Source organism: Microchirus variegatus (genome assembly GCF_963457635.1).
Source record: "Microchirus variegatus genome assembly, chromosome: 13".
Lineage (NCBI taxonomy): Eukaryota > Metazoa > Chordata > Actinopteri > Pleuronectiformes > Soleidae > Microchirus > Microchirus variegatus.
The window spans coordinates 26,557,691-26,581,160 of record NC_139814.1 but is presented as its reverse complement, the minus strand read 5'-3'; the positions used below and the strand labels follow the sequence as shown (position 1 = coordinate 26,581,160).

At 41.5% G+C, this 23,470-nt stretch overlaps 1 protein-coding gene across 3 annotated transcripts in view; it reads left to right on the top strand.

Moving 5' to 3' along the window:
- Positions 1–22,257, top strand: part of trappc9 (trafficking protein particle complex subunit 9) — a 213,826-nt gene extending 191,569 nt beyond the window's left edge. For all 3 annotated transcript variants that reach the window (XM_083899962.1, XM_083899963.1, XM_083899964.1), the window contains exons 21-22: positions 18,965–19,188; positions 21,406–22,257. In XM_083899962.1, the coding sequence (XP_083756088.1) occupies positions 18,965–19,188; positions 21,406–21,585 (404 nt within the window). In that variant the 3' untranslated portion in view covers positions 21,586–22,257. The remainder of the gene's footprint in view (positions 1–18,964; positions 19,189–21,405) is intronic.
- The last annotated feature ends 1,213 nt before the right edge of the window (positions 22,258–23,470 follow it).

The window sequence follows — 23,470 nt, the reverse complement described above, 5'->3', positions numbered from 1 at the left end:
AGCAGCAGCAGCAGCATCTCTTTGGTTCATGCCTGGGAAACCCTCGCCGAGTCACTGCTGCATCTACGTCACCCGGAAAGCAATTTTGTGCACCTTTCAACCTCCTACATGATGGAACGCTTGAAAAATGAAAAGCAGAGAGAGGGAGAGAGAGAGGGAGGGAGAGAGAGAGAGAGGGGAGGCGGAATGTGAAACAGAGGTAGCTCCTTATGTCTTCTGTGAGACGGCATGTAAACACAAAACCTCATGTGTACTAATAGGTAAAACTTCTCAAAAACCTTTCAGTTACGGCAGGCGTCTGCAACTTTTTTGTATGAAAAGAGACATTTTTGTCCTTTCTGGAGCCGCAAATAAACTAATTTCACTCATAAAATGAAGGTAATATCACACAGAAAGCTTTCTGTACAGATATACTTTACGTAAAAGAATTTGTAGCTTTTATCAAATTTAAGAACTACAAAAAGAAAACTGTTAACATTTCATTGCTATTTATACTTAAAGCTCACATAGAGTGGTCCTGTTGCACATATATGTTAGTTATGGAGGTCTACTTACATACAGTAACTTGTTTTTATGCTCAAAAACCTCCTAGTTGCTGTAAACGAGCCGATAGAAATCTGACTTTTCTGACGCTGTTTCCCAGCCGCGAGATTTGAGACTCAACTCTCTCACCCAGAAGACAGAGTGATTGGCCAGTACCCGGAAGTGACATATTCAGCACACCAGCTCTCAGAAGCACAGCTCCCCCCTCTGGAACGGTGGATGCACTGCTACTCATTATCAAAACATTGTTTTAACAGTGTTTAAAAATAGCTTCTTCACGACTCCCCGCCGCAGAAGACACTGTCGCTCGTGAAACACCTCCACAACGGACGTTATTCTTCTTCTGCGGTTCAATGTACGCAACCGGATGTGCCCGGACTAGTACCCGGACTAGTGCCCGGAGCAGGAGGATCTGCTGTTCAGGAGAACCGCTGTTTACGTAACCGGACCGGGTTTTTTCAGAGATCTCGCTGAAGCCCGAGATTACAATAAAACACAGCGTTCTCAGCAGTGACTGAACTGTTTGTTTAGAACCTTCAGGGCTTCATAAACAAGGTAATGACGCAGATACACACTAAAAAACAGCGTTAATAGGAACTTCCTGTCTTGGTCCGCTTTAAATAAAACAGAATTATATAGACGTAGTTCTTCCAATCTTAGTGGGAAAGTAAGGAAATCAAAACTAACCCACATGGATTTTATGTATAGTTATGTATATAAGAGACGTTCACTTTGAATTTAAAACATAGCCTTACGGGGCCACTGCAGAGGGTCTGAAGAGCCACATGTGGCCCCGAGAGCCGCGGGTTGCAGACCCCTTGTTTTTGCACGTGTCAAGTATTTGGTCCGACAAGTTTATCGTGCACGTAATGTACTGTTCGCCGTAACGAGGAGGAAAGAGGTTTTCCTGAGATCAATCTCATGAAAACTAATCCTGTCACTGGAAGTTGTTCTTTTGCTGTTGTTGTTGTTGTTGTTTTTAACCTCATTTAACAAAAGATCGATGCCGGTGTCGGCAAAAACAACTCGGCTGGCTTTGAGTTTAAGCGTCGGGGGCAGGGATTCCACCGGGCGGTGCCTGAAGGTACCTCTACCTACACACATACTGCACTGAAGGTAAAGTGCTTTCATTTGCATAATTAGACTTGGAACATGATTATAAGAAGAAGAAGAAGAGGCAGAGTCGGTGTAATGAGGCAGGGGAATGGGAGTGAGTCTGGTGGCGTACGACTGCAGACGCGTTTAGACCTCACTACAGTGGAGGCTGATTAATGACTCGACTGCGGATGAGTCAAAACAGTGCAGCGCGTGGACGTCGTTGCCGTGTCCACTGTGGAATTGATACGGCGCTCCATTGTACAGCGCCGTGTTTGCTTTTCCATTCTCCCGAGATTATGTCAGATGAGCACGAGGCGAAGCTACGTTACACAACCGATGAGCGCTCGTCCCCAGCGAGTAAATATTTGCCGACCGTACTCCGATTCGAAACGACGCGCTCCTCGTGTGTGTGTGTGTGTGCTGAATCGTATGTTCCGTGGCGCTCCGCTTCTCTTGTTTTGTTTGTTGTCGCGCGGCCGACGCTGCGCTCAAGTGCCCTTTGTTATCTGCGGTTTTTCCACGCTCAGGTTGTCCAATTATTCCCTGATTAAATCTCCAAATGAAACGGTTAAAAAGCAAAAAAAAGGACTCCCGTTTGCACCTGGCCTCGTATACAACAGCCAGCTTTTAAAAACTAGCTAAACTAAAAGCTTGAGCACTTGTTAATATGTTGGTATTAAATTAGCGATGCGCAGGTAGACGCACGACGTGACGACTGACCCGGAAAACGACGTGCGCGACGTCATGTTTACGTGACTCCTGATTGTTGAAATGAGTCTCTAAAGTAACGCTAAACTCTAAACATTTGAAAACCACTCCAGTACGGCGCTAAAGGAGTGGTAAACGCAGCAAATGGAGCTCACGGAGCTAACTTGTAAACGGTGCCTGGACTCTGGCGCCACGGCACGTAAAACATGACGTCAGTCCAGGTTTACCACCGTTCACCAGTTAGCTTGGTTAGCTGTGTTAGCTGGAGCGGTCTGTTTATGAAACAAAAAAGAGCAGCGCGACAAATAACCAGCGTACCTGTGTGCCTCTGTTTTTAAAGTTTAGCGTTACTTTAGAGACTCGTTTCAACGATCGCGAGTCACGTAAACATGACGTCAGCCCAGGCACCGTTTACCAGTTAGCTCGGTTAGCTGTGTTAGCTCCATTAGCGCGCCCACAGTCGAACTGGAGCGGTCTGTGTATGAAACAAGCTACAAATAACGTTAGCGTACCTGTGTACTGAGTACGTGTGCCTCTGTTTTTAAAGTTTAGCGTTACTTTAGAGACTAATTTTAACAATCGCGAGTCACGTAAACATGACGTCAGCCCAGGCACCGTTTACTAGTTAGCTCGGTTAGCTGTGTTAGCTCCATTAGCGCGCCCACAGTGGAACTGGAGCGGTCTGTGTATGAAACGAAAAAGAGCAGAGCTACAAATAACGTTAGCGTACCTGTGTACTGAGTATGTGTGCCTCTGTTTTTAAAGTTTAGCGTTACTTTAGAGACTAATTTTAACAATCGCGAGTCACGTAAACATGACGTCAGCCCTGGCACCCTTTACCAGTTGGCTTCGTTAGCTGTGTTAGCTCCTTTAGCGCCGGTTAGCACGCCTACAGTGGAACTGGAGCGGTCTGTTTACGAAACAAAAAAGAGCGGCGCTAACAAATAACCAGCGTACCCGTGTACTGCGTACGTGTGCCTCTGTTTTTAAAGGTTAGCGTTAACTTTAGAGACTCATTTTAACAATCGGGAATCATGTAAACATGACGTCAGCCCAGGCACCGTTTACCAATTAGCTGTGTTAGCGCCTGTTAGCGCGCCTACAGTCGAACTGTAGCGGTCTGTTAATGAAACAAAAAAGAGCGGCGCTAACAAATAACCAGCGTACCTGTGTACTGCGTATGTGTGCCTCTGTTTTTAAAGTTTAGCGTTACTTTAGAGACTCATTTTAACAATCGCGAGTCGCGTAAACATGACGTCACGCACGCCGTTTTCCGGTCAGTCGTCATGGAAACACATCACGCGTTAACGTGCTTTGACGTTGACGCGGTTAACCGCCGTTAGCGTGCCCAGCACTATGTTAAATACATATGTTGTTGCGACTTCGAGAGCCGGGCAACTTGTCGCTAAGCTAACCGCGTTTACTAGACGTATGAGGCGTCGTCTTCATCAGCCTTTTAGAAAACAGTCCTCAGCCACAGAGTGAACTCACTTCAAACCGCTGTCGTACAAAAACTCGCCTGCACACGTTTTTATTTAATATCTAATAAAGGCGACGGTATCGACTGCCCGACTGCAAATCAATTCTCTTAGTCGGCGCTTTATCAGGAGCCACTTTGTCTGCTGTCCATGCATGAGTGACTTTATGGACTGTGACAGTGGCTGCAGTCATTAAAGAAACACAACTTTGTGATTACGTTCAGAATAAATGGATTTACACAGATTGTACTCGTCTGTTTCTGTTCAAACCAAGCAGACTGGATTATCTGATGAGATTAACAGCAGCAGCTCTTCACTTCAAGACGATCAAAGTCGTCCAAGGGGGAGGTTTTTCCCTAATTATTCTCAATTCTACAGCATATATGATTAAGAGAGATTCGCCTTTAAATGCTGAGCATGGCCTTTGATGAGCACTCACTGTCTCAGCTCTTACACATCAATATCTTCTAATTCTGAGCTCCGTTACAAGCACGAAAATACGTCTTGTTTTGTAATAAGATGCTTTAATTAGAGCCTGAGCCGTTCCTTCAGATTATTATTATATCTGTGTCTTTGCGGTCATTTTTGAGGGTGTTAACGTGCATAAAAAGATCTGAAACTTAGCATGCATTTCAGGTATGGCAAAAATGCGATATTGGCATAGTTACCAGATATACTGTATGTGTGTTGCTCAAGGGCACAAAAGCGCCCCCCTAAGGTGAAACGCACGCAAAATTTAGTTCCACTGAAGTTTGCGAAACTTGGCGGGAAGATGTTATCGACCGAGACGAACAAAAAAGTCGACCGTAACTATGGTCTCAACCTAAACAGGAAGTCAGCCATTTTGAATTTTGTTGTCCATGTTGGCGATTTGCACCCTACGTTAAATGAGCGAACTCGTCCCAGCACATTTGTCGTACTGACATAAAAAAAACATGGCAATTTGCACTAGACACATCAAAGGTGAAAAGTTGTCAAAGGTTTTGCGGATTTTAAAACGGCGTGGCCACGGAAACCATTGGCGTTTTGCCGAATTTCGACTATTCGCCACAAAACAGGAAGTGCCCTATGACTTCGGTATCCGTTGAGTTCCACCAAATTTCGTGAAACTTGGTGAGAAGATGTAATAAACCAAGACGAACAATAAAGTCGACCGTAACCATGGCCTCAAATCAACAGGAAGTCGGCCATTTTGAATTTTGTTGTGCATTTTTTGGCGATTTGCACCCAATACGTAAATGAGCAAACTCACCGAGGCAGGTTTGTTTTACCGACATATAAAACACACCGATTTGTACGAGACACATCAAAGATGAAAAGTTGTCAAAAGGTTTTGGGGATTTTAACCATTGACGTTTTGGTGAATTTCGACCATTCGCCACGAAACAGGAAGTGCCCTATGACTTCCGCATATGCTGAGTTCCATCAAATTTCGCAAAACTTGGTGGGAAGATGTTATCGACCGAGACGAACAAAAAAGTCGACCGTAGCCATGGCCTCAACTCGACAGGAAGTCGATTACCATTTGAATTTTAGTGGTTTGCACCTTACGTTAATTAGCAAACTCGACCAAGAGCGTTTGTCGTACCAACATTAAAAAACGTGCAAGACCTATCGAAGGTGAAAAGTTGTCAAAAGGAAAGCGAATTGAAAACGGCTTGGCCACGGCAACCGCAGGGGGTTTTGGCAAATTCAACCAATCACCACAAAACAGGAAGTGCCCGATGACTTCCGCATACGTTGAGATCCGCCAAATTTCGCGAAACTTGGTGGGAAGATGTTATAGATCAAGACAAACAAAAAAGTCGACCGTAACCATGGCCTCAAATCAACAGGAAGTCGGCCATTTTGAATTTTGTTGTCCATTTTTTGGCGATTTGCACCCAATACGTAAATGAGCAAACTCACCGAGGCAGGTTTGTTTTACCGAAATATAAAACACACCGATTTGTACAAGACACATCAAAGATGAAAAGTTGTCAAAAGGTTTTGCGGATTTTAACCATTGACGTTTTGGTGAATTTCGACCATTCGCCACGAAACAGGAAGTGCCCTATGACTTCGGCATATGCTGAGTTCCACCAAATTTCGCAAAACTTGGTGGGAAGATGTTATAGACCGAGACGAACAAAAAAGTCGACCATAGCCATGGCCTCAACTCGACAGGAAGTCAACCATTTAGAATTTTAGTGGTTTGCACCTTACGTTAATTAGCAAACTCGACCAAGAGCGTTTGTCGTACCAACATTAAAAAACGTGCAAGACCTATCAAAGGGGAAAAGTTGTCAAAAGGTTTTGCGAATTGAAAACGGCTTGGCCACGGCAACCGCAGGGGGTTTTGGCAAATTTTGACCAATCGCCACAAAACAGGAAGTGCCCGATGACTTCCGCATACGTTGAGATCCGCCAAATTTCGCGAAACTTGGTGGGAAGATGTTATAGACCAAGACGAACAAAAAAGTCGACCGTAACCATGGCCTCAAATCAACAGGAAGTCGGCCATTTTGAATTTTGTTGTGCATTTTTTGGCGATTTGCACCCAATACGTAAATGAGCAAACTCACCGAGGCAGGTTTGTTTTACCGACATATAAAACACACCGATTTGTACGAGACACATCAAAGATGAAAAGTTGTCAAAAGGTTTTCGGATTTTAACCATTGACGTTTTGGTGAATTTCGACCATTCGTCACGAAACAGGAAGTGCCCTATGACTTCGGCATATGCTGAGTTCCACCAAATTTCGCAAAACTTGGAGACTTATAGACCGAGACGAACAAAAAAGTCGAACGTAACTATGGCTTCAACTCAACAGGAAGTCGGCCACTTGAAATCTTGGCGTCCATTTTTGGCGATTGGCACCCATTAGGCCAGGGGTCTGCAACCTGCGGCTCTAGAGCCACATGTGGCTCTTCAGCCACTCTGCAGTGGCTCCTTGTAGCTTTAGAGATCAAGGCGACAAATAAAAGTGTTTTAATATCTTGTGCAACATCCAATGTCGACGTAAAATGCAATATTCAGTACATGTTTGGATGTGTCCTGTCCATCTTTGGATTCACATACCGTTTTCTTGAGCACGAACAACATACAATCCAAATATTTGCTTCATTTATTTCAAAGTGGGTTAATTTTAATTTCTTTAATTTGCCACAAACAATGAAACAATGGAAGAACCAGGTCTACGGGGTCTAGAGGTTGGGTATAAACTGAACATGTTGTAGTTCTTAAAAGTCATAAATGAAAGAGACTATTACTATTGTATATAGTCCGTCTGTATAAAAACCTTTATATGTGTTATTATCTTCATCTTGTGGGTTTTTTTTGCGGCTCCAAATGAATTTTTGGGTGGAGAGACGACAAAAATGGCTCTTTTCATCCTAAAGGTTGCAGACCCCTGCATTAGGCAGTCCTTGTTTATTTTAAATCTTCTGACCGTAATCCCAAAATGAAGGTTAGAAAGGTTTAAGAGTTATAGTGCCTGTGTTTTTCTTAACCGAGGCAGTTTAATTTGACATTTTGGAAAGAATAAAAATGCGATCATTGCACTTTTATTGCTGTTTGGTTACAGGTGAGGTCGGAGAACCACTCACAGCTCATATTCTGCTGATGTGTAATGTTTACTAAGACGATATAGCGGAGCGGAGACAGAGTAAATATTCACAAAGTTATTCTGCTGAGGCGATGAATCTGCTGCACACAAACCACAGCAAACACGTCCTTTCCTGCTATGAGACTTCAAAGATTCGCGCATGGACAAATCTGAATGGAAACACAGTAGATTTTACAAGTTTTTACAGTTGAGGGAGTTTGGGTTGGGGGGGGAAATGGACGCGTTGATAACATTGGAAAAAGATCGAGTTATTTAAGACATCGGTGCTTTTTTGAAAGTGTCTGGTTGGTGCCGTCTGAAGTCTAACTTGTGATTTAACTTTTGTGAAGGTCACAGCGCAGAGCTGCGACGCCTCGCACCCTCGGCCCTCGGTCGCAGTTAAATCTGGCAGCGAGACAAGAACTCTGGGACATTGTGTTTTTCGACACAAAAGTGAAAGAAAGGCAGGCGTCTGCGGCGCTCTCCGGCATACCGATGTAATGGATCAGAGGGTGACTCAGCCGCCTCGCAGATGATGAGGTGTCACCCTGTGAAAAGGTAGAAAGTGAGTGAGAATTGGAATTATAATGAGAGGGAAAAAGGCTCATCTACAGCTCAGACACGAGTTCGGCGCGTTCAAAAATAATATCATATGTATAAAAAAACTCTGTATCAAATATAAGGTATTACTATATGTGGATTAAAAGTCTAATCCGGGGCCACGTTCACTTCCTCCAGTTTAGAGGCAGAAAGGCTTGAGGGAAATCTCTCATCTCGGCTAATTGGCCACTTCATTACGTGCGAGCGCTCATTAAACGGCGTGAAACGCTGAGTTATGTTGACTGCGTTTTAAAAAAGCCCGTAGACGTGATTAAAGGAGCCATTTTGGTGTTTCAAGAAACGTTAAAATCATAATCCAGAATGTGAGTGGAAAATGGCGTGGACGCCGGCGCCTGCAACATTACACTTTAGCACACTGATATCTTTTTATACGGCAATTAGCCGGTAGTACTGTAGGTAAACCAGTTTTTAAAATCTTTTTTCACTTCCTTTACGCCCACGGCAAAAACTGCCGACTCACAACTCACATTAGCCGGACTAACATACCTGCATGCGTACGCTTAGTCAGACTAAGCCAATAACTGGGTGTTCTTAATGTCATGTAAACACGTTATATGAATCCCGTTATCCAGGTCGTATGTTAGTCCGACTAAGACTAGTCCGATTTTAGCCGGACTAACATACCTGCATGTGTACACTTAGTCAGACTAAGACAATAACTCGTTATATGAATCCCGTTATCCAGGTCGTCTGTTAGTCCGATTTTAGCCGGACTAACATACCTGCATGTGTACGCTTAGTCAGGCTAAGCCAATAACTGGGTGTTCTTAATGTCATGTAATTGTCACGTTATATGAATCCCATTATCCAGGTACTATGTTAGTCCGACTAAGACTAGTCCGAGTTTAGCCAGATTAACATACCTGTATGTGTACGCTTAGTCAGACTAAGCCAATAACTGGGTTTTCTTAATGTCATGTAAACACGTTATATGAATCCCGTTATCCAGGTCTTATATTAGTCCGACTAAGACTATTGCGATTTTAGCCAGACTAACATACCTGCATGTGTACGCTTAGTCAGACTAAGCCAATAACTGGGTGTTCTTAATGTCATGTAATTGTCACGTTATATGAATCCCGTTATCCAGGTCGTATATTAGTCCGACTAAGACTATTGCGATTTTAGCCGGACTAACATACTTGCATTTGTACGCTTAGTCAGACTAAGCCAATAACTGGGTGTTCTTAATGTCATGTAAACACGTTATATGAATCCCGTTATCCAAGTCGTATGTTAGTTCGACTAAGACTAGTCCGATTTTAGCCGGACTTACATACCTGCATGTGTACGCTTAGTCAGACTAAGCCAATAACTTGGTTTTCTTAATGTCATGTAATTTTCACGTTATATGAATCCCATTATCCAGGTCGTCTATCAGTCCGACTAAGACTAGTCCGATTTTAGCCGGACTAACATACCTGCATGTGTACACTTAGACTAAGACAATAACTGGGTGTTCTTAATGTCATGTAATTGTCACGTCATATGAATCCCATTCCCCAGGTACTATGTTAGTCCAACTAAGACTAGCCCGATTTTAGCCGGACTAACATACCTGCATGCGTACGCTTAGTCAGACTAAGCCAATAACTGGTTGTTCTTAATGTCAGGTAAACACGCTATATGAATCCCATTATCCAGGTCGTATGTAAGTCCGATTAAGACTAGTCCGATTTTAGCCAGACTAACATACCAACATGTGTACGCTTAGTCAGACTAAGATAATAACTCGTTATATGAATCCCGTTATCCAGGTCGTATGTTAGTTCGACTAAGACTAGTCCGATTTTAGCCGGACTTACATACCTGCATGTGTACGCTTAGTCAGACTAAGCCAATAACTTGGTTTTCTTAATGTCATGTAATTTTCATGTCATATGAATCCCAGTCTCCAGGTACTATGTTAGTCCGACTAAGACTAGTCCGATTTTAGCCAGACTAACATACCTTGTGAACACGACCTGGACAGAGCATGAGCATCAGTTTGTATTTTTTATCACTTTTACTCTGTAGCTGCGAGCGAAGCATGCGTTTATAAAAGAAAACAATAAAATTCCCTGATGTGTTTTTATCTTTATGTCCACCTTAAATTAACTGGACAATAGCTGTCAAACAGATACCAGGTGAGTTCAGGTTGTTAAGGGCATAATTATAATAAAAAGAGGGGCAGATGGCTTCAGGGTGTGTGGGTACAGTGTATATATATATATATATATATATACACACACACACACTGGAGGCTCTCAGGGTTATTTTTAGCCTCTCCTCAGCCTTTTAAAGCTCATCCTCAGGCTCCATCAGAGCATTCATCGATGACTCTGGACACAGTGAGCTGTGAAAGTGACAGATGAGGGTTTTTGGATAAGTTACTGACGACTGACACTGAGAGTCAGAGCTGAAATATGACTTCTGAGTTTCTCATTTTATAACAAGTCTAACGTTGTCTTGATTGTCGCTAAGGATTCCTTACAATTCCTCATTACTTCTTATAGGGTTTCTCTTATTTAAAGGCTTTATACTTCTTTTTTTTATATGAACTGTATTATATTTAAGGACTTTTTTGTGTTGTATTTTTTATTCCATTCTTTTAACTGGACTCTAAATTAACCCCAGCAACAACAATTTCCGTTCTTCTCAGTTTAATTTTTGTTTTTAGAGCAGAAATGATTGAGTCTGGTACAGAAATATTCAAGCTTTTTCATTGAAATATATGTTCTTTGTTACGTAATTTCACTTTTTAACATGGGTAAATATTAGCGATGTGAGTCTTTGGGCGGCTCACGATTCTCGATTCAAAAACTGATTCAATGCATAGTGTGTTAAGGCAAGTTATGGCATCAAAACAACACAGTTTGTATAAGATAATGTGATAATGTGATCACACAAAGGCAAACTTAAGACAAAAGTTAACATTTATTCATTCAAAACAAATAAAAACTTGCATAAATAAAAGCTTAGACTTAAGCTGCCTTTTTCTCCCAGAAGCTACAAAAATAAACTGTACACAAATAACACAAACTGGTGTTTTGTGTGATTTTTCAAAATAGGAAATAATATTTTTAGAAAAATCGATTTTTAGAAGTTTATGAATAGATTCAGAATCGTGGATGATTAGAATCGCGATTCCTATGGGAATCCATATTCCAACACCCCTAGTAAATATACATTTTCTGCATTAAAAACTAACCTTTACCTCTTTTTTATTTATTATACATTTGCACACACACACACACACACACACACACCGTCTTTATCTTCACCTGCTCTTCACAGGTGATGGGAGAACACGGTGAGGGGCGGAGCTTATTTAATCTCAGAGTGGTAGTTTAATCTGTGGCTCTCTCTCTCATATATGTATATATATATATATATACACGTGTGTGTGTTTCTCTCCCGGTTGCCGTGGCGACGCCTGCCTCAGTGTCTCAGCAGCATCTGGGCAGAGCTGTGTGTGTGTGTGTGTGTGTGTGTGTGTGTGTGTGTGTGTGTGTGTGTGTGTTGCACATGTGTGTGTTACATAACATGTGTCTTAAAACAGTCAGCACAATCCAGTCCACTCAGTTTATTAACCCTAGAACACTATCGCTCAAATTCACTCAAACGCCGGGTGATTAGTACCCGAGATAAAAAAATACACCCGATAAAAAGTACTCGTCATCAAAATATATGAAAACATGACAGTACATGACAAATTTTAAGTCGTGTTCTTTTATTTTAAACTGTGCCATGTCTAACAAAATGAGGGGAGCATCACGAGGGGACAAATATAACAATTCTCCAAAATGACTGGAACATTAGGAATTTGGGAACAAAACATTTCTAAAAAAAAAAAAAAAACTAATAATAATAATGAAGATGAAAACTTGATTTTCATGAAAATCACATACATTTATTTGCTCGGGTGAAAACCACCCGGCAATGGTGTCCTAGGTGTTAAAGACGCTGCTACAGATACAGTAAAACCAGCGGCGAACAGGAGTCAAAGCCACTTTTTAAACGATATCTAACATTTGTGATGATGAACCTGTTGCTGAAGCAGCACTTTAACTCACTGCTGACATTTCCTCACATCGTGTGCTTTGTGGCCTCATTGTTTTATTAGGACAGATCATCACGAGCTTCTTCATTTTCCGGTTCCCTCCTCCTCCTCCTCCTCCTCCTCCTCCTCATCCTCCTCTTCCTCCCCCAAGGAAACCCAAAGGTCATAAAAGGGACTGCGGCGGGGAGTCGTGAAGAAGCTATTTTTAAACACTTGTTAAAACTATGTTTTGATAATGAGGAGCAGTGCATCCACCGCTCCAGAGGGGGGAGCTGCGCTTCTGAGAGCTGGTGTGCTGAATATGTCACTTCCGGGTTGAGAGAGTTGAGTCTCAAATATCGCGGCTGAGGAACAGCGTCAGAAAAGACAGATTTCTATCGGCTCGTTTACAGCAACTAGGAGGTTTTTGAGCATAAAAACAAGTGAATGTATGTAAGTAGACCTCCATAACTAACATATATGTGCAACACGACTCTATGTGAGTTTTAACAACAAGTGCCAAGTAGAACCATATAAGGTTCTTCGGCTTGTCCTCATAGGAGAACCCTTTTGGGCTCCAGGTAGAACCTTTTTAGAAAGGTTATAAAGAACCCTTTTAAAACCCTTTATTCAGGAAAGGGGTTTTAAAGGGTTCTCTGGGTCAAAATGGTTCTTACTGGAACCATAAGTGTTACCAAGAACCCTTGAAAAAACCTTTCTTCAGGAAAAGGTTTTTTTCAGAAGCAAACGCATCCAGGTAGAACCTCAGCCCTTGTAGAAGAACCCCTTTTGGAACCCTTATTTCTAAGAGCGGAGACCACAGTTATATCAGCGGAATTAAAAATATGTTTATTTAGCCCTTTTTAAACGCTGCTGGATCAGACTCAGCCTTTGGGCTGAGGCTCATTCGTCTGCACAGATGGACGTGGAGGTAAAACCAGTGAAGAGCTTCAGAGACGCCGCTTCACGCTGCGCCGCACAACAGGAAACGCTCAGCAGATGCTTTTTTTAAAGCGCTGGTTTGTCTCGACCTTTGAAGTCGTCTCTGGAGAGAGAGAGAGAGAGAGAGGCCAACGTTTGCGGAGATCCCCCTCGAGGAGCCGAGTCTCCTCGTTCCTGTCGGGGTTTGTTCGTGCTGAAGGTTAAGATCGGGATTAGTTCGTTAAATCCTCGATTGCGGATAAAAACCTTATTTTTTCCCCTCTCTCATAAAACCATAATAAAGCTGCTCATCCTCTTTCTTTCTTTCTTTCTTTCTTCCCACAGCTTGTTTTTCTGAATCTGTTGATTGTCTTTGAGCTGACACAAGAATATGGTGTTATAAAATTATAAAATCATAAAATCACATTACGTCATCAATGGCTCATGTAGTCTGACTAAACGTCCGACTTTAGTCAGACTAAGACAATAACCCGGTTTTCTTAATGTCATGTACAGTAAACATGTTATATGAATCCCATTATCCAGGTAGTATGTTAGTCTGACTAAAACTAGTCCAATTTTAGCCGGACTAACATACCCAGATAATGCGACTCATAGTCCGATTACTCCTGCATGTGTACGCTGAGTCAGACTGGAGTCAGACTTTGTATGTATGCACCGTATGCACCAAAATGTCTTTGACCTGGACATTGAAGGATACAGCGCCACCTACTGAGGTGGAGTCAGACGTGCACGACCAATAAATCAATTTTCTCCAAGTGGCGTCTTAGTCGGACTATGCCCTTAGCTTGATTAAACTGTCCTTATGTATGTATTCATTTATGGGTTCAATGCAAAATCAAACCAATACAAAGACAATTTACCAACTCTTAAGTATAAATATATGTTTGTATTATTATGAAGAGACTCTCATGTGACCTGTAGTTGCTCACCTGTGGCTAAGGGAAGCTAAGATCGCATAGCCGTGACTTTAGCTTTAGCTTTAGTTCTGCTAACGTTAAGCTGGAATATTTTAGTCAGTTATTTTTTCCCCTCTCTCATAAAACCATAATAAAGCTGCTCATCCTCTTTCTTTCTTTTCTTTCTTCCCACAGCTTGTTTTTCTGAATCTGTTGATTGTCTTTGAGCTGACACAAGAATATGGTGTTATAAAATTATAAAATCATAAAATCTCATTACGTCATCAGTGGCTCATGTAGTCTGACTAAACGTCCGACTTTAGTCAGACTAAGACAATAACCCGGTTTTCTTAATGTCACGTACAGTAAACACGTTATATGAATCCCATTATCCAGGTAGTATGTTAGTCTGACTAAAACTAGTCCAATTTTAGCCGGACTAACATACCCAGATAATGCGACTCATAGTCCGATTACTCCTGCATGTGTACGCTGAGTCAGACTGGAGTCAGACTTTGTATGTATGCACCGTATGCACCAAAATGTCTTTGACCTGGACATTGAAGGATACAGCGCCACCTACTGAGGTGGAGTCAGACGTGCACGACCAATAAATCAATTTTCTCCAAGTGGCGTCTTAGTCGGACTATGCCCTTAGCTTGATTAAACTGTCCTTATGTATGTATTCATTTATGGGTTCAATGCAAAATCAAACCAATACAAAGACAATTTACCAACTCTTAAGCATAAATATATGTTTGTATTATTATGAAGAGACTCTCATGTGACCTGTAGTTGCTCACCTGTGGCTAAGGGAAGCTAAGATCGCATAGCCGTGACTTTAGCTTTAGCTTTAGTTCTGCTAACGTTAAGCTGGAATATTTTAGTCAGTTATTTTTTCCTCTCTCATAAAACCATAATAAAGCTGCTCATCCTCTTTCTTTCTTTTCTTTCTTCCCACAGCTTGTTTTTCTGAATCTGTTGATTGTCTTTGTGCTGACACACAATCCAGTGTGTGTGTGTGTGTGTGTGTGTGTGTGTGTGTGTGTGCGTGCGTGTGTGTGTGGGAGTACAGACGTTCTAACCGTTCCCTCTTTTGTTCACTTTTAATGTGAAGTTATTTATTCCCAGTCCTGGAGCTAATGTCGGCTACCTATAATTTACACATCGCCTAGCAACAAGACTTTGAACTCAACTAAATATAACTTAGCTTTGCTTAGGTGTCACTATAGGCTCCGGCAGCCCACTGGTGATGACATGTTATATTTAATATATTTATATATATATATATATATGCATGTGTTTGTACATACAGAGGCGTTTTTCAGTTAAAAATAAAACCAGTCAAAAAACACCAATTACTTTCAAGTTTCTGGAAAATGATCTCGGGGTAAATATGAGGTCGTATCTGTCGTCTGCAGACATATTATTTATTTATTTATTTATTATTTATTCAAGCATACTGACACAAACGTTTGTGCATACTACACAAAATAAATGATAAAATCACATGACTTCATCTGTGGCTCGTGTAGTCTGACTAAAAGTCCAACTTTAGTCAGACTAAGACAATAACTCAGCTTTCCTGTCATGTAAACATGTTATGAATATATCACATTATCCAGGTAGTACGTTAGTCCGACTAAGGCTAACTCCAATTTTAGTCGGACTAACATACCCGGATAATGCGAGTCATAGTCCGATTACTGCTGCATGTGTACGCTTAGTCAGACTGGAGTCGGACTTTGTGTTCTACACATGCATAGAAGGATACTGCAAGAGACAGCGCCACCTACTGAGGTAGAGTCAGCCTTACACGCCCAGTAAATTGTCTCCTCCGTGTATATGTACTCCAACTCGGGCAAGTAGTCCGATTGCTTGTCTTAGTCCGACTACGGCCTTAGCTCGATTAAACTGCACTGATTTATTCATTTATTCATGGGTTCAATACAAAATCAAATCAATACAAAGACAATTTACCAACTAACACAAATAGCAGGGTTTCAGAATAAGAATATGGTGTTATAAAATTATAAAATCATAAAATCACATTACGTCATCAGTGTCTCATGTAGTCTGACTAAAAGTCCAACTTTAGTCAGACTAAGACAATAACCCAGTTTTCTTAATGTCATGTACAGTAAACACGTTATATGAATCCCATTATCCAGGTAGTATGTTAGTCTGACTAAAACTACTAACATACCCAGATAATGCGAGTCATAGTCCGATTACTCCTGCATGTGTACGCTAAGTCAGACTGGAGTCGGACTTTGTGTTTCTACATGTGCATAGGAGGATACTGCAAGATACAGCGCCACCTACTGAGGTCGAATCAGTACATGACCAGTTAATCAATTGTCTCCTCTGTATGTATACTGGAACCCAGCAAGTAGTCCGATTGCTTGTCTTAGTCCGACTATGGCCTTTATTCCTTTATTTATGGGTTCAATACAAAGGTATTGGACTAACATACAGGTAGTATGTTAGTCCGACTAAAACTAGTCCGATTTTAGCCGGACTAACATACCCAGATAATGCGACTCATAGTCCGATTACTCCTGCATGTATGCTTAGTCAGACTGGAGTCGGACTTTGTATGTATGCACCAAAATTTCCTTGCCCGGTCTTTGACCTGGACATTGAAGGATACAGTCAGACTTACACGACCAGTAAATTTTCTCCAAGTTATGTCTTAGTCGGACTATGCCCTTAGCTTGATTAAACTGTACTTATTTATGTATTTATTTATGGGTTCAATACAAAATCAAACCAATACAAAGACAATTTACCAACTCTTAAGCATAAATATATGTTTGTATTATTATGAAGAGACATGTGACCTGTAGTTGCTCACCTGTGGCTAAGGGAAGCTAAGATCGCATAGCCGTGACTTTAGCTTTAGCTTTAGTGCTGCTAACGTTAAGCTGGAATATTTTAGTCAGTTCTGAAAAAGGTATTGAGGTTTTTTACTTATGGATAGTAAAACAATACTGGATCTATGTGTGATTCTAACACCCAGTCCTGATTTAAAGAGTCGACACGATGAGAAAACACAAAATTACCCGCGTGAGCGTCGTTTGTCGTCTCTGGACTTTATCGTAGAAACCATGACGGTATATAAATGGAGGCCTGGAGGACAGAGACACTTCTTCTTCTTCTTCTTCTTCTTCTTCTTTAAGTGGTCATACGCCAAAAGCAGACTCTAATTCTAATTATGTAAATCCTCTAAACTAGTCCTTTAACAGTGAATGGCGCCCCCTGTGGCTGCAGCCTCCCCAGGGTTTTTCCCCTCTCTCAGAAGAGTCTGAGCCGCCCACACGGTCCACATCATCAGGCTGTCGCACAGACTCTGACTCACTGTGTGGTTTTCACCGCCGTGGGCTCTGACACTGGAGAGTGTTTGTGTTTGTTTGTGTGTTTGTGTGTTTGTGTGTGTTTGTGTGTTTGTGTGTTCTTCAGGTGCATCAGGTGCCACTTCAGGAGCCACTGGCTGCACATTAGAGGAATTGAATTGAACTCAATGAACGCAATTGTGTTGTGTTGTTGTTGTTGTTGATGATTGTGACAGAAGAGGAGAAGGTGGCGCTGTGATGACGACGGTGCATGTCGGGGGAAATAAGTCGTGCAAAAAATTAAAAGCAGACAATCGCGTTAAACATCCGCAGCTCTGGCGACTCCACCGATGATGTCGATAAAATGAATTTGAGGACAAACAGAGCGTATTGATCCTGTTTGAGGTCATTAGAGCCGATGAATACAGATGAAGTGGAGATGACGTGTGAAAGGCGGCGTGTAGAACTGCAACTAACCCTTATTCTCATCGACGATTATTTTCTCGATTAATCGAGTCGTCGTTTTGGTCCATAAAACGTCAGAAAAACGTTAAAAATGTTCCTGTTTTTGTCCACAAACCAAAATAATTAAGTTTTTAGTGATTTCTTTGTTTTATGGAGCAAATAAAACAGAACACATTCACATTTAAGAAGTTAAAACAATCAGAAATCTTGTTTTAATCATGAAAAAAAGCTTCAAAATGGTTAATTGAGTAATTGTTTGGTCCATAAATGTCAGAAAAACGATAAACAATGTTCTTGTTTTTGTCCTCAAACCAAAATAATTCCGTTTTTAGTGATTTCTTTGTTTTATGGAGCAAATAAAACAGAAAATATTCACATTTAAGAAGCTAATCATGGATCTTTAAACATGGAAAAAAAAGCTTTAAACTGATTAACCGATTAGTCGAGTCATCGTTTGGTGCATGAATGTCAGAAAATTTTAAAAATGTTCTTGTTTTTGTCCAAAAACCAAAATAATTCAGTTTAAATGATTTCTTTGTTTATATGGAGCAAATAAAACAGAACATATTCACATTTAAGAAGCTAAAACAATCAGAAATCTTGTTTTAATCATGGAAAAAAGCTTCAAACTGATTAATCGAGTCTTTGGTCCATAAAACGTTAAAAAATGTCGGTCAATGTTTCTCAAACCTGGAAATTATGTTCTCAAATGTTCTTGTTTTTGTTCACAAACCAAAATATTTCACTTTAAATTATTTCTTTGTTATCTGGAGCAAATAAAACCAAGAAAATATTCACATTTAAGAAGCTAAAACAGTTTGAAACCTTGTTTTAATCATGAAAAAAATTGCTTCAAACTGATTAATCAAGTCATCGTTTGGTCCATAAAACGTCAGAAAACGTTAGAAATGTTGTTGTTTTTTTGTCCACAAACCAAAATGATTCAGTTTAAATGATATCTAGCAAAAAAAATGGCAAAATATTCACATTTAAGAAGCTGAAAGAATCATAAATTTGCTTTGAATCATGAAAAAAAGCTTCAAACTGATTCATCGATTATCAGAATAGATTAATAATCGATTAATCGAGTCATTGTTTGGTCCATAAAATGTTGCTCAAACCTGGAAATGATGACGTTCTCAAATGTTCTTGTTTTAATCTTGAAAAAAAGAGCTTCAAACCGATTCATCAAAAGAGTTTAATAATCGATTTAATTTGCCATATTTGAACGTCGGTGTCACAGCTCCTCGTTCTTTTCCCCTCAGACGTTCTGGTGAACGGGAAACCGTGCGACTGCGACGTCGTGGCCGACTGTAAAGTGGGCGACGCCGTTGCGTTGGAGGTGAAGTTGACCAATCGGAGCAAGAACGCCGTGGGACCCCTGGCTCTGACTGTGGTTCCCTATCAGGATTATCAGAACGGGGTCCAGAACTACGACCTGGAGGAAGCCGTGACCTTCGTCGGCTCCAACACCTTCTACATCGACACGGTGAGCGGAAGCAGCAAAATCAGTCACTTTTAAACCAAAAAATGACTTTATATCCCTGTTCATCACAGCTTCATGTATTTATACTTTTCTCAGCGCCGGCCATGAAACAATGAGCAGCGGTTTTCCACATGTAGGCTGTGGAGGAGCGGGAAAAACCCACAACGCTGAATAATGCTTTGATGTAGTAGAGCATTGGTTCTCAAAGTGAGGCCCGAGGGGCCAATGGCGGCCCACAGAAACATTTCTGGCGGCCCCGCAATGAATTACAGTTGATAGTTTTAATCCAGGAGCTACTAAGCTTGTTAAATGTTCATTGGACTTTACTGGATACAGACCAATAAGTGTAAACTGTACAACTGTATTTACTATGTCATCAAATGTTGGATGACATAGTGACACAGTATAGTATGTCAAATTTATTTTGAAAAAAATTGTCAAATTCGGGACGACATAGTATTGTACAACGTTTTTGTCAAATTTTGGCATTTAAATTTTTTCCCAAAAAATTGTCACATTTTGGACGACATAGTATAGTATGACGTTTTTGTCAAATTTTGGACCGAATTTTTTTTTGAAAAAAATGTCAAATTTGGGACGGCATATATGTAATTTTTGTCAAATTTTGGACCAAATTTTTTTTTGAAAAAAATTTCAAATTTGGGACGGCATATATGTAATTTTTGTCAAATTTTGGACCGAATTTTTTTTTGAAAAAAATTGTCAAATTTGGGATGGCATATATGTAATTTATACATATGACGTTTTTGTCAAATTTTGGACCTAATTTTTTTTTGAAAAAAATGTCAAATTTGGGACGGCATATATGTTATTTTTGTCAAATTTTGGACCGAAATTTTGTTTGAAAAAAAATGTCAAATTTGGGATGGCATAGTATTGTACAACGTTTTTGTCAAATTTTGGACAAAAAATGTTTTCCCCGAAAATTTTAAAAATTTTAACGACATAGTATAGTATGTCGGTTTTGTCAAATTTTGGACGCCATAGTTATTACAAATGGGATTTCTTTCAGTTTTTTTTCTTTTTTTTTGCCTTTGCCTTTGGCCCTCAGTCCAATGTTGGGTTCCTAAATTGGCCCTCAGGTATCAAAACTTTGAGAACCCCTGTAGTAGAGAGAACTCCTGCTCGTAATCTTTCAATTCACAAGAAACGCCTTGTGCTTTTTAAAGCTGCTGCGACGATGACAACCGAAGGAAAATGTTGAACAATCTGGTACGAGTAAATAAAAAAAGATGATGGTGTAAAGCACAGGTGTCAAACTGCCGGCTCGGGGGCCACATGCGGCCCCCCCCCCACTTAATATTATGTTATAATGAAAACATGGCCCACGACCTCACCGTCTTTTAAACACAGGGTTTAGCTGAGGCTCAGCTGCCAGCGAGGTGACACCAGGGCCGTTTCTAGCTGTTTGGGGGCCCTATGCGAAATACTATTTGGGGGCCCCTATATTTTCCGAACTCGAGGTAGAGATTCCCAACTTTTTCTGATTACCCCACAAACACTTTATGCATAACGAATGCATCCAATACATGCAAATAAAGACTTTTAATTCTCAAAAATCTAATAAAATATGAGTCTGAACTTGCAGTTTGGGGCCCCCCCTGGTGGCCGTGGGGCCCTATGCAGCTGCATAGTCCGCATATAGCAAGAAACGGCGTGTCGGGGTGACACAATAATATATGTTTGTTAGCAATGTTAGCGTAGTTGTCCAAAGTTTTTGCGGATTCAAAACGGTGTGACCATGGCAAACCCATTCGCCCCGATACAGGAAGTCACACATCGGCATAAATTGAATTCCACCAAATTTCCTGAAACTTGGTGTGAAGACCATGGCCTCAACTCAACAGGAAGTCGGCCATTTTGGCGATTTGTGAATCTACGTACGTTTCTACAAATCTACTTAGGAGCAAATGTTGGCAAAACTGTCGAAAGGATTTGCGGATTCAAAACGCCGTGACCATGGCAAACCTTGGCGAATATCGCCCATTCGCCCCGATACAGGAAGTCCCCGATAACTTCGGCATAAATTGAGTTCCACCCAAATTTCCCGAAATCTGGTGGGAAGACCATGGCCTCAACTCAACAGGAAGTCGGCGTTTTTTAATTTTGGCATCCATTTTGGCTATTTGCACCCTACGTAAATGAGCTAGACAAAATCGAGAGGTTGTTGAAAGTTGTTTTTTTCGTTCCCTTGGTCAGGTGAAACCCAGAGAGAGCACCGTGTGTGCGGGCGCTCTGCTCTTCCTCTACACCGGAGACTTCTACCTTAACATCAAGTTCCAGGACGACAGCGCCGGCCGAGAGCTGCCGCTGGCCTGGTTCACTCTGCCCAGTGTTCACATCAAGTCTCTGGACGCTCCTCTGCAGGCCGGAGCGTGAGCGCAGACGAGTGCGGACAGTATTCCACGGACGTCGGACTGTAGGTGTGGACGACGGAGGATGTTGTCGACGTGTTGCGTCTGTAAATATCAAAAGTCTTATGAGTGGAATCACTTGTAAATATCACGTTGAAGGTCACAGCGTGTGCAAGAAATCTTAACCTTAATGTCTTCTAGGTCTTATTCCTGCTGAGTTCAGGGTCTGTGAAGTCACGTCCGGGCTCCAAGGTTTCAAGGTTTCAGTTTTGCATCGCCGTAAGCACCACATCACTCCGAAGTCTAGGTCACAAAATCACTGGATTTTCTTCGCCTCTGAAGCCGTTTTCCTTCGCGTCCTTTACCGTATGTTAGCTCGTCAGATGGTTGTAAATAAACGTTTAAAAACAAACATTTCCTTTCTGTCTTTTCCGACGCTGCGCCGCCACTGCCTCAGAATCCACACGCAAACAGGAAAATGAAGAAAATGGATGCCTCGCGTTACAGTCGGGATATATTTAACGCACGGATCAGTGGTTTATTTACAGTGTGTGACATGAATTAAACACGAGTGCATACGATATAACCCGGACTCTGTTGACCTTTCTGTTGTTCATACGTCGTGTGTGGATGCACTGGCAGCTCACCAGCTACGCCCACAGCACGTGCACATGTGTACATGTGTGGAAAAGCGTTACTCAGAGCCTGAGACAAAGATACGTGGTTGTTTAAGTACTCGACAAAAGGCCGAACCAATAAAAACCTACGTCTGTTTAATTCGACAATATCTTAAGTCTTTTATAGTATCGTTTCCTGATGTTTTTGTCGCTTTCTTAACTACTAACCCTCTGCACCACAGGACACGGAGTTGTTGTCGATCCACTGTTGCCTCCATCGGTGAGTTGTTTTCTGATTTCACAGCAGCTCATTTCCCACCCTGCAAGGTAAAAACGAGGATTTTTCTCTATGGACTTTGGTGCAGGAGAATTAGCAGTGTACAAAACTTGTAGACACGATCTTAAGAAAAGTGTAGACTGAAGCTGTTTCTGTTGATCAGGGTCGGCGAGAAAACCATCTTCCTCAAAGTCGGTGAAAGGAGGAGGAGGAGGAGGCGGAAAACATGGTCTGAGATGTGTTGGAGGATCCTTGAGGACTGATGTTGTTCTCTGGTCTGAAGAGAAGAGGATGATCCTGATGGAGCTCTGACAGAGTCATGGAGAAGATGGATGTGAAGAGGCCTCAAGAGTGTAAGTCCTTTAAAGCGGAACTAGACCGGAAGTTCCGATTAACGCTGTTTTTTTTGGGTGTGTATCTGCAATATTACCTTGTTTATGAAGCCCTGACGGTTCGAAACAAACAGTTCAGTCACTGCTGAGAACGCTGTGTTTTATTGTAATCTCGGGCTCAACTAAATCACTGAAAATCCCGTAATAGTTACGTAAGCAGCGGTTCTCCTGAACAGCAGATCGTCCTGCTCCGGGCACTAGTCCGGGCACATCCGGTTGCGTACATTGAACCGCAGAAGAAGAATAACGTCCGTTGTGGAGGTGTTTCACGAGCGACAGTGTCTTCTGCGGCGGGGAGTCGTGAAGAAGCTATTTTTAAACACTGTTAAAACAATGTTTTGATAATGAGGAGCAGTGCATCCACCGTTCCAGAGGGGGGCGCTGTGCTTCTGAGAACGGATGTGCTGGATAGTACTGGCCAATCACAAGACTCTGTCTTCTGGGGGTGAAAGTTCACTCTGAAATCTCGCAGCAGAAAAACACCGTCAGAAAAGAGGATTTCTATCGGCTAGTTTACAGCAACTAGGAGGTTTTTGACCATAAAAACAAGTTAATGTATGTAAGTAGACCTCCATAACTAACATATATGTGCAACAGGACCACTCTATGTGACCTTTAAAGTAA